This window comes from Mandrillus leucophaeus, unplaced genomic scaffold (genome assembly GCF_000951045.1).
Source record: "Mandrillus leucophaeus isolate KB7577 unplaced genomic scaffold, Mleu.le_1.0 Scaffold1, whole genome shotgun sequence".
Taxonomy (NCBI): domain Eukaryota; kingdom Metazoa; phylum Chordata; class Mammalia; order Primates; family Cercopithecidae; genus Mandrillus; species Mandrillus leucophaeus.
Genome location: NW_012098097.1, coordinates 8,577,389 through 8,588,681, shown reverse-complemented (window position 1 = coordinate 8,588,681; position 11,293 = coordinate 8,577,389). Strand labels below are relative to the sequence as shown.

The window sequence follows — 11,293 nt, the reverse complement described above, 5'->3', positions numbered from 1 at the left end:
AAGCTCCGCCTCCCGGGTTTACGCCATTCTCCTGCCTCAGCCTCCCGAGTAGCTGGGACTACAGGTGCCCGCCACCGCACCCAGCTAGTTTTTTTGTATTTTTTAGTAGAGACGGGGTTTCACCGTGTTAGCCAGGAGGTCTCGATCTCCTGACCTTGTGATCCGCCCGTCTCGGCCTCCCAAAGTGCTGGGATTACAGGCTTGAGCCACCACGCCCGGCCAAGAAAGAGGTGTTCTTAAGCTGAAGTTTAAGGGGACCTCTGGGCTGCAGAGAGGGAGGGGACAGCCAGGATACTAGGAGAAGAGCCAGCCCTGCGGGTCAGAGGGAAGCATGACAGAGAGGACAGGGCGGTCCTTGCCTGGAGCTGCAGGAGGGTGTACTGCCAGGAAGTGACCCCCGGGGCACTGAAGATGAAGCGCAGGGCATTGGTGATGAGGAAGCCGGCCTGTTGGGAACAGCAGAGGCACAGCCTTGACCCCGCCCCTCTAGAGCGTCATAGGCACTGCCATTTTCCTTCCTTTGCTACTCCACAGGCTGGCTCGCTCAGCGACCCTCTGCATTCACTCCCGCTCACGTGAGTGGCCCTGAGACTCCCCCCACCAAGTCCAGCCCTCTCCTCTGCCCGTGCAGCCCCCTGCTGCACGCACCAGGACCACAGGCACAGCATAGTGTAGCATCACCGACTGCACTGTGAACCGCTCATTGTCCAGGGCGGTGACTGGTCGGGACAGGGCCATGTCCAGGCACCACCTGCAGAAAGAAGTGACTGTCAATCTCACTTGGCAAAGAGGCCAGAAACCTACAACTTGGGAGGATTCTGGGCTTCTCTGCCAGATAGCGCTTCTTCAAGCACCGTGAGTCCTGCAGTTCCATGCTCTGCCCTGGCCCTAGCCCATGTTCACCTCCAGAGCTGTTCCCTCAGTGTAGAGATTGGGAGAGCGCACCACCCAGTCTAAGAATTCTCACAAGATGCTAAAGACAGGAGCCTAAGGAGATGCCTGCCCTCAAAAGAACCTCGAGATGAATGGGACCCCTTCCTTGTCAGTCTCATCCCCCTCTTCACGGAAGGCACCCGGGACAGCAGGAGGCGGGGCGGCACCCCTACCTGACGTTGTCAATCACAGGGGTCTCAAGGACACGGAAAAGCCGGTGCTGCTGCGGGCTCTGTGGCCCTCTCTCCACTTCTCCCCGGGGCGAGGGTGGAGGGGAGAAGGGGGGGAAGAGGTCTCCTGGCTCCAGGACAATGTGCTCATCATCCTGCAGGCAGCAAGTGGGAGAGTGGGGGCAACGAGAGGGTCCTATCAGGGGTCACTCTTCCTGGACAATTCAGCTAACTACAGACATTCCCTGGGGTTAGGCGCCATCAGCCCAGAGTCCACTGGGGCAGGGCCTGTGGGACTAGACTCTTAGCAAGAATAAAGAACAGCATAGGGGGCCGGACATGGTGACTCACACCTGTAATCCCAGCACTTTGGGAGGCTGAGGCAGGTGGATCACTTGAGGTCAGGAATTCGAGACCAGCCTGGCCAACATGACGAAACCCTGTCTCTACCAAAAAATACAAAAATTAGCCAGGTGAGGTGTGGTGGCACATGCCTGTAATCCCAGCTACTAGGGAGGCTGAGGTGGGAGAATCACTTGAACCCAGGAGGCAGAGGCTTCAGTGAGCTAAGATCGTGCCACTGTACTCCAGCCTGGGCGATAGGGTGAGACCCTATCTCAAAAAAAAAAAAAAAAACAGCAGGGTGGAGGAAGATGTTCCAGAGCCTGTGCCAAAAAGCCAGTGAGCTGGCCAGGAAGCTTCAGGATGAAGTCTGAGGACCCTCCCATTATTGCCTGTGGATGCTCCCACCGCATTTCCAGGGGAGAAGGAAAGCCTCAAGTTACCTTGATCCCCCTCAGAGAAGCAAACGATTCCTGGCCAGGCCTCAAAGCTATGATGTCTCCTTCAACCAGCAGGCTGACTGGCAGGTTGACCAGGTGTCCATCTCTGTAGGCCCAGTGCAGGGACCAGGATGGTGCAAAGGGCATGTGGAGGTCTGGATACATGGCACTGGGCCACTGGATCTCCCTGCCATCCCTGAGGGCATCTGAGGGGAATGGAAAGAGGGAAACCACCCTCTCGGCCATGGCCCTGCACCCCGGTCAGATACAGCAGCACCTCCGGAGCACTGTCTGCCCACTTCCTCTCCCAGGAGGTCCATGGCAAACCCTCCACTCGTTCCAACACTTCCCTGCTTTCAAGGACGCCTCCCTTGTGAAGCCCTACCTGGCCACTCCAGCCCCAGAGCCTCTACCTCCTCTCAACACCTGGAGCTGTCATTCTTTGTACCCCCTCCCATTCAGATACACTTCACAAACACTGCGGAGGGTCTGTGAGGGGTGCAGGGTGGAGACAACAACATGGCTCCTCAAGGAGCCTCAACCCAGTGGGGCAGATGAGACATATGGACAGGAAACCCCAAACAAGGCAAACACGGCTAAGCATTAACAAAGATCCCTGTGCTGCAGGAGTCCAGAAGAGGGAGCAAACCGATTTGCTGGGGCGATCAGAGATGGCTTCCTGGAAGAGGAATTACTGGGATGGGCCTGGAAGAATGGGTGAGATTTTGTCAGCTGGAGATGAGTGAGGGAGAAGCTCCCCAGCAGAGAACACTGGAGAGAGGCACAGGGGCAGAGGCTGATACACAGCGGGCCTAGGACTGGTGAGTAGTTTTAATGTAAGAATGAGGAGGAAGAGAAGAGGCTGGAGAGGAAGGTGGGCCTGTGTTGGAAGCTCTGGGAGGCCACATGTGCCTCTGGGATGGCTTCCATAAGCAAGAGGGAGCCACTGATGCTCCTGGGCAGGAGACTAAGCTCTGGAAAGCAGGGCCCATCTTTTGCCATCAGCATTGCACTCCCAGTGCCTGGCACATGGTTGCAATTAACCATCTCAGAACGAAAGGACAAACTCTCACTTGGCAACTAAATGTCCACTACCCAGTTCTGTTGGAGAAAGTCTCATGAGCGGGTGCTGCTTCTCCCACAGCACCTGCCCTGGACATGCCCCTGGACAGCAGGAGCCACCGTCCCTCAAAAGAGCCTCAACAACCCTCAATCCGCAGCCAAGCTGCATAAACACCGCCTGAATGACAGGCCAAGCAGAAATCCAAGCAACTCCCTTCCCTTTTGGAACTGGGCTGCTCCATCTCAGGCCCCCAGCCCCCTACCCCACCACAGTTCCTGCAGGTACCTCTGCCCACCTCCCCATGTCTCCCGGCACAGTACACCAGACAAGATGGACTTGAACGAGAAAACTTCAACCATCCTCCTGCCACGTGAGAGGTCTTCCCTGTTAGTTTCCCAACACGAGCCAGCCCGCGGGCCCACCTGCCACCGTTGGCCTTCCTGCCCGCCCAGCTTCTGCCTGGGCACCCACCACGATCCCACAGCTCTCACTGCCCTGCTCAAAAGAGGGTGGGCATCCTTCTAACTTCCCAAATGACAACAGCCCCTGCAAGGCCACAGGCGACCCGTCTGTGCTGGGGTGCATGAGGGGAGCCCTCAGGGCTTTGATATGTCCGGTCATCTTTTCCCATCAATATTCTTGCCCCTGACCTCACCTTGGATTTGGTCAATGATCCCTCGCAGCCTCCGTTCTACCTCCCGACGCTTCAGCCGGTCTTGCCGCCCAATGAGCACAAGGTTAAGAAGCAGCAACAGGAACAAGGCCGAGGCGTTCACCAGCCCCACCCCACGGCTGGCGGGAGGAAAGAGAGGGGCACCCACAGGGAGTGAGGGCTTGCCCACCCAGCAGCCCCTGGGCCACAGGCTCCCTCCCACCCCAGTCCCTTGTGGAAAGTATCCCGTTCTGGTGCCCTGACACCAGCTAGGCCTCTGACCCCAGTCAAGGGACTGAGGAGGTTCCCTTACATACCAGGAGCAGCTTGGGGGTGACAGCCCCCTCGGAGCCCTGGCCGTCCCAGGTGTTGCAGCAGGACGGACAGGACAGCTGGAAAGGTTGGGGAGCAGCCTCTGGGTGCATACCTCCCGGCCGGCTGGCCCCCACAGCAGCCCAGCAGCAGCAGCACAGCCAGTAGCATGAGTGAGGCCCCCGGCCAGTGGAAGCAGGAGCAGCGGTTACTGTGGTGGAGGAAGCTGCTTCTCCACACCTCCTGGGAAGGGACAGGGAGGGGACAATGTCCCATTCCAATCTGGCCGCCTCCCCAGCACCCTCCCCAGCCCCCATGGCCACCTTGATCCCCTCCCTTTGACCTTGGCCAGCCTCCATCCTGTTGGGCTCCTGCAGCAAGCAGGCTTAGGAGCCACGCTGAGGGGAACCCCAGCTTCTTTCTGACATTTCATGAGGCCTCAGTTGGGTCACACCATCCAGGGTGACAGTGCATCAGAGTCCTGAGAAGGGGCCTCCCACTTCCCTGCCATCTCAGCCAGGCTCTGGTGGTCCCGAGAAAAAGCTTCACCTTCCAGGTCAGACACTTCTTCCGCTCCCTGAGATGTCCTTCCAGCACTGCCTCCAGCTGCTCCTTCAGGACGCTGAGGGCCTTCCGCGTGGACAGGCCCAGGGCCGAGGGAGGCTCGCCCTACAGGCAAGCAGGAGGCGTTGGGCGTCACTGCCAGGCTGAGGCTGTGCAAGGCACGCGGGCCCCAACCCTCCCCTTCCCTGGCCCTTCATCCTTCCCCTCCTCTGGGATCCTCACATCTCTTACCCTACCAGCTCTGGCCCCTCAAGGTGTGACCATGTCCATCTCCACTAAATTACAAACTGTTGGAGTGCACAGCCTCCTACCCTACTCTTTACAGCTAAGTTAAAAAACAAAACAACTTTTTCTTTTATTGCATGTTCCCCAACTCACTTTCCGCCCTGCCACCAGTGAGCTCCCTGCCCACCCAGCCTGTGCTCACCACTGATCTCCCAATTTATTGCAAGGGGGCCAGCCTTTGATTGTATGGACAATTTTATTTTTTTTTAGATGGAGTCTTGCTTAGTCTCCTAGGCTGGAGTGCAGTGGCGTGATCTTGGCTCACTACAACCTCTGCCTCCTGGGTTCCAGTGATTCTCCCGCCTCAGCCTCCCAAGTAGCTGGGATTACAGGCACACACCACCACGCCTGGCTAATTTTCTGTATTTTTAGCGGAGACGAGGTTTCGTCATGTTGGCCTTGAACTCCTGACCTCAAGTGATCTGCCCGCCTTGGCCTCCCAAAGTGCTGGGATTACTGGCGTAAGCCACCACGCCTGGCCTAAAATATATCTGTTTTTAAATGGAGAGAGGGAAACTAACATAGAGATGCTATCTTTTGGCCCAGCGTGGTGGCTCACGCCAGTAATCCCAGCACTTTGGGAGGAGGATCACTTGGGCCCAGGAGGTCAAGGTTGTAGTGAGCTGTGATTGTGCCACTGCACTTCAGCCTAAATGACAAAATGAGACCCTGTCTCAAACAACAACAAAAACAACAGATGCTAGCATTTCATTGTTCCTAGGAAAGACATGAAGGAAAAACCTTCAAACTCTGTGAGGGACGGAGGGAGGGAAGAAGGGGGCAGGGGAGGAAAAAAACCCACCATCTTCTGTAACTACCATTTCATGAAAGAGAGGATATTGTAACACTAAAATATTAGAAAAACAGGCAGCTGGCCAGGCGCGGTGGCTCAAGCCTGTAATCCCAGCACTTTGGGAGGCCGAGACGGGCGGATCACGAGGTCAGGAGATCGAGACCATCCTGGCTATCGTCTCCGCTAAAAATACAGAAAATTAGCCAGGCGTGGTGGTGTGTGCCTGTAATCCCAGCTACTTGGGAGGCTGAGGCGGGAGAATCACTGGAACCCAGGAGGCGGAGCTTGCAGTGAGCTGAGATCCGGCCACTGCACTCCAGCCTGGGCGACAGAGCGAGACTCTGTCTCAAAAAAAAAAAAGAAAAAAAGGCAGCTATTCCCAGGGCAGGACTGTGCAGAGGCACACTCCCATCTCACCAAGGATGAGTGGGACACGGTGTGGATGGGGTAGACCCCAACAATGCAGGGACCAACCACGTCATCTTAGGTGACCTTGTGGCCCAGCCTCTCCCTGTCAGGACTCCTCCATTCCTGGCTTCTCTCCTGTTTTCTCCTTTGACTGTTCCCCATCCGTCTACCCCACAGGCCACCTAGGACACATTACCAACCTCTGTAGGTTTCCAGAGCAACCTCATCCACAGTCATGGATCACCTGCCACCAACAAGCCTACAACTCCTATTTTACTTCAAGTCTGACCACTACCCTGAATGTGGATCCGTCTGCTGAATGGGCCTATAGCTGCTTCACAGGGACCTAGGAGTCAATATGTCCAAAAACCCGAACTTGGGCCGAACATGGTGGCTCACACCTGTAATCCCAGCACTTTGGGAGGCTGAGACAGGTAGATCACTTGAGGTCAGGCGTTTGAGACCAGCCTGGCCAGTCCAACATGGTGAAACCCTGTCTCTACTAAAAACACAAAAATTAGCTAGGCATGGTGGCGCATGCCTGTAATCCCAGCTGCTTGGGTGGCTGAGGCATGAGAATCACTTGAACCCGGGAGGCAGAGGTTGCAGTGAGCCAAGATCATGCCACTGCACTCCAGCTTGGGTGACAGGGCCAGATTCTGTCTCAAAAAAAAAAAAAAAAGAAGCCGGGCGTGGTGGCTCATGCCTATAATCCCAGCATTTTGGGAGGCCGAGGCGGATGGATCACCTGAGATCGGGAGTTCGAGACCAGCCTGACCAACATGGAGAAACCCCATCTCTACTAAAAATACAAAAAATTAGCTGGGTATGGTGGTACATGCCTGTTATCCCAGCTACTCGGGAGGCTGAGGCAGGAGAATCACTTAAACCCGGGAGGTGGCAGTTGCGGTGAGCCGAGGTCGCACCATTGCACTCCAGCCTAGGCAACAAGAGTGAAACTCCGTCTCAAAAAAAAAAAAAAAAAAAAACTTGAACTTGCCACCTGGCTCTACTGCCAGAGTCACCTTTCCTCCCATAGTGACCGTCTCACCCAATCACGTCTGGAACATTCCAAACCCTGGCCTTATGCTTGCCCAAACTCTACCCCACGCTCTCTAACTTTTCCAAACCCACTGGAACACCTTGGCCAGTGCAGGGCATGCCTGGTTGGTCAAATGACCTATTTACCCTTAAAATCAAGTCCGATTCTTGCGTGTGCTCCTGGAGGCCCTTCAGATGTGCCAGCCTCTCTGGCCTCCTTTCCTGCTCATTCTGGCACGAGCCGAGCCCCTCCAGCTCATGTTCATATACTTGATGTGTTTCTCAGCCAGAAACACGTGCCCCACCCCAAACAACTCTTGCATCTCCTTCAAGACTCAGCTCAAACATCACCTCCTCTGGGACATTTTCCCAAAACCCGGGGCTGCACTTCAGTGGAGGTTTACATGTCAATGGTGTCCTGGGCAACCTGACCTGCAGCCTGCACCTTACAGAACTGTAATCACAGATTGACACGCCTGCTCTCCCGCCAGACTGCAAATTCCTTAAAAACAGGCTCTGAATTCTTCCATTTCCACACACCCTCACCATCCAACTGCTAAGACAGTGCATGGCACACACAAGCTCAATGAATACTTGCTGAATGAATGAATGAATGAATGCAATGATCCCAATGAAACAGCAACAGGAACAACCCGAGGCATTCCGCAGTTAGTCAAGGCTTCACCTTAATCGGGACTGTCAGCCCAAAATCTGTAGCTGAGACACAACAGCTTTTAAAAATGTGGATGTCTAGGCCCCACTCCGGACCTACCGAACCAAAATTTCTGGGGATAAAGAGAATCCCATTATATATATACACACACACACACACACACACGTATACACACACATACACATATATACACATATACACACACACACACACACACACATATATATATACACACACACACACACATATATATGTATATATTTTTAAATTGAGACAGGGTCTTGCTCTGCTGCCCAGGCTGGATGCAGTGGCATGGACATGCATCCATCCTCTCAGGCTCCAGCAATCTTCCTGCCTCAGCCTACGGAGTGGCTGGGACTACACCCAGCTAATTTTCTTTGCTGTTTTTTTTTTTTTTCCTTTTTTGAGACAGAGTCTCACTCTGTCACCCAGGCTGGAGTGCAATGGCATAATCTCAGCTCACTGCAACCTCTGCCACATGGGTTCAAGAAATTCTCCTGCCTCAGCCTCCCGAGTAGCTGGGACTACAGGCACACGCCACCACACCCGGCTAATTTTTTTTTGTATTTTAGTAGAATCGGAGTTTCACCATGTTGCCCGGGCTGGTCTCAAACTCCTGAGCTCAGGCAATCTGCCCGCCTCAGCCTCCCAAACTGCTAGGATTACAGGTGTGAGCCACTGCGCCTGGCCCTTTGCATTTTTTTTTTGTAGAGATGGGGCCTCGATATGTTGCCCAGGCTGGTCTTGAACTGCTGACCTCAAGCAATCCTCCCTCCTCAGCCTGCTAAAGTGCTCTGATTATAGGCGTGAGCCACCACACCCCAGCTCTGAGGCCTTGGGACAAAGAAGAGCCCCATGGAAGGCAGCGCCTGAAGGAGAAGTGAGTCTTTCCAGGGCCACCTGAGAAGCATCCATGTGAGCTTCCATCCGGAAAACCTCCTGAGCAAGCAGAGCGAATCCCTAGACCTCAGGCACCAGGAAAGGGATTTTGGGCAGCTATGGAGGAGGCTCGGCCACAGGCTGTGGGGCTGGGGATCCCTGGCTGCCTCGTCTCACTGCCCTCCCTGCCCTCTATGCTGCGGTCCACAGTTCTGTCTCCCAGAGTCCTGCCCTGGCTGTGCCCTCTAGCCTTCTGGACTTACTCCTTCCTGCCTATCTCCACACACACCCCCTCCTCGGCAACTTAGCCTCAGCCCTGGCAGGGTGCACATCCCATAACTAAGAGTGGCTGCTGGGCGCGGGGGTGCTGTCCCCCTGCCACAGGATGCAACCAAGTGGAGCCCCCAGTGCTGGCCTGAGGGACAGGGCCTGGCTTCCAAAGTGGGCCTGGCCCCAGGATTCCCCAACTCCCTTGCCTAAATCTCCCCTAATCCTGCTCTCCACAGTGGCTTTGGGGGATTAGAAAGATAAGAGCTGCCTCTTCCCAGAGGGGATAAACTGGTTATTTCAGCTCAGAAAGAAATGGCCTTCCGGGCGGGGGCCTCACACCCCCACATGGGTAAATACTGTGCTCCAACGCACCCACCCGCCCTTGGCAAGGATCCTGAGGCCTCCCAAAGAGGCCATGGGCCAGGGCAAATGAATGCCTGTACCTGTCCTACTGCCTCCCGGAGCTCCTGACATGGAGGGAAGGAAAGCTTAAGGGAGGGTTGTAAGGGAGGAAGAGAAACAGGAAGAGGAGACCATAGGCCTTCTCCTGTCTGTGGGCATGGATGTCTGTTCCTTCCACCCCAGGGAAGACGAGGATCTAGGAGACAGACGCTGTACACAGAGACCCCAGGCCTCCAGTGCCTTCCCCTCAGGCTCAGCCTTCTGAGCTTCCTCACCACAGAGATGGATGTGAGTGTTCCCAGGACGGAATGACCCATGCCTGGGCCTGGCCTCCAGACATGATCAAGTGAGAAACTTACTGGAGGCAGGAAGAGCTGGCCTGCAGAGGGGGAAGGCTGTCCACCCAAGACATGGAGACTGGGAGGGAGAAAGAGAGGAAGGACCAGGCAACTGTACACGGCTGGGAAGATGCTCGGCCTGGAATGAGGACCACACTCAGGAAGGTGACAATTTCCAGCAAGGCAGAGAAAAGGCTAAGAGGAGTAGTCAGAGAGCCAGGGAGGTGTCCCTCCTCTGGTCAGGCCTGAAGATCTTGGACATTCATCGATTCCCATGGGCCACATGGTAGCTGTCCTGACACCCGCTGCCTCATTCCAAGCAGCCAGGACCTCCTCACCCAGCCTGGCTATCATCTGCTCTCTTGCTGTCTCTACCCCAGGTACCTTGAAGCTGTGCTCTGCTCCCCTCCAGGTGTGGGAGGTATGGGCCAGAGGGTGGCAGATGCTCCCGGGCAGGGCGCCTGCAGAGCTGTCTGTGTGCATCTGCCCCCGCATGTTATGTCTGGCCAGGGACACCAGCTCCAGACTGGTGATTAAAGACAGCACAGTAGAGGAAAAATAAGCCATTCTGTAATTACATGCCGCCCAAAGGAAGCGCTTGCCCGCACAGGCCAGCCCTGCGGTGGGGACCCAGCGTTCTGGGCCAGTCTGCTCTTTGCGGCCTTTAACTGAGCTTATCCAACTGCCCAGACGTTCACCTCCCTCTCCAGCAGGGGGTCTGAGTTAAGGGTCAAGTCACTGCTCTCTTTTGCTCGTTTTTTTTTTTTTTTTCCTTTGAGACAGGGTCTTGCTCTGTTGCCCAGGATGGATGGAGTACAATGGCACCATCTTGGCTCCCTGCAGCCCCCACCTTCTGGGCTCAAGCAATTCTCCCACCTCAGTTTCCAAGCAGCTGAGACCACAGATGTGTACCACCATGCCCAGCTAGGGGTTTTTTTAGTGTTTTTTTGAGACGGTCTCACTCCTGTCGCCCAGGTTGGAATGTAGTGGTGCCATCAGAGCTCACTGCAGCCTTGACTTCCCAGGCTCAGGTAATTCTCCCACCTCAGCCTTCCAAGTAGCTGGGACTATAGGTGATGCCAAGACACCCAGCTAATTTTTTGTATTTTTAGTAGAGATGGTGTTTCGCCATGTTGCCCAGGCTGGTCCTGAGCTCCTGGGTTCAAGCAATCCTCCCGCCTCCCATAGTGCTGGGATTACAGGCGTGAACCACCATGCCTGGCCTGCTTTCTTACTCATTGTACCTCAGCTTTGACACGTGACATAAGAGCAGAAGACCTTCATACTTTTGGAAGGAAGTTCAGAATGGGTGGTGGGTGATTGGGCTCTGCCAGCCTTTCCCAAAGCATGGAGTTAGGCTGGGTACCCAATGTGCCTGGGCACCAATGGCAGGGCATAGCAAAGGAACAGGCACAGTTCTTATTATCTGAGAAACAGAAATCCAGGTTGACACACACAAGCTGAGGTCGCCTTTTCTTGACTCCTGGGGCCAAGATGGCTGAGAAAAAATCTAACCTGGCTTTAAGTACCCAAAGGTGACATGAGATTCTCAGAGCTTCCCACATACTAAAAACTCCCACCATGCCAAGGAGAAGGGAGGCCCTGCTTCTCAAATTACACGGATGCTTTTCAGGCAGCACTAACCCCATTCCACTGTTTTCACTGCTCAGGCTTAACTGGAGCAAGAGGAGAAAATAACACGGCTCT

General features: G+C 55.0%; 1 protein-coding gene across 2 annotated transcripts in view; it reads right to left on the bottom strand.

Moving 5' to 3' along the window:
* Positions 1–11,293, bottom strand: part of KIAA0195 (KIAA0195 ortholog) — a 55,219-nt gene that overhangs the window by 10,459 nt on the left and 33,467 nt on the right. For both annotated transcript variants that reach the window (XM_011979094.1, XM_011979004.1), the window contains 7 exons: positions 4,462–4,581; positions 4,028–4,155; positions 3,604–3,740; positions 1,889–2,091; positions 1,107–1,258; positions 649–751; positions 360–446 (listed from right to left, as the gene is read on the bottom strand). In XM_011979094.1, coding sequence (XP_011834484.1) covers positions 360–446; positions 649–751; positions 1,107–1,258; positions 1,889–2,091; positions 3,604–3,740; positions 4,028–4,155; positions 4,462–4,581 — 930 coding nt within the window. The remainder of the gene's footprint in view (positions 1–359; positions 447–648; positions 752–1,106; positions 1,259–1,888; positions 2,092–3,603; positions 3,741–4,027; positions 4,156–4,461; positions 4,582–11,293) is intronic.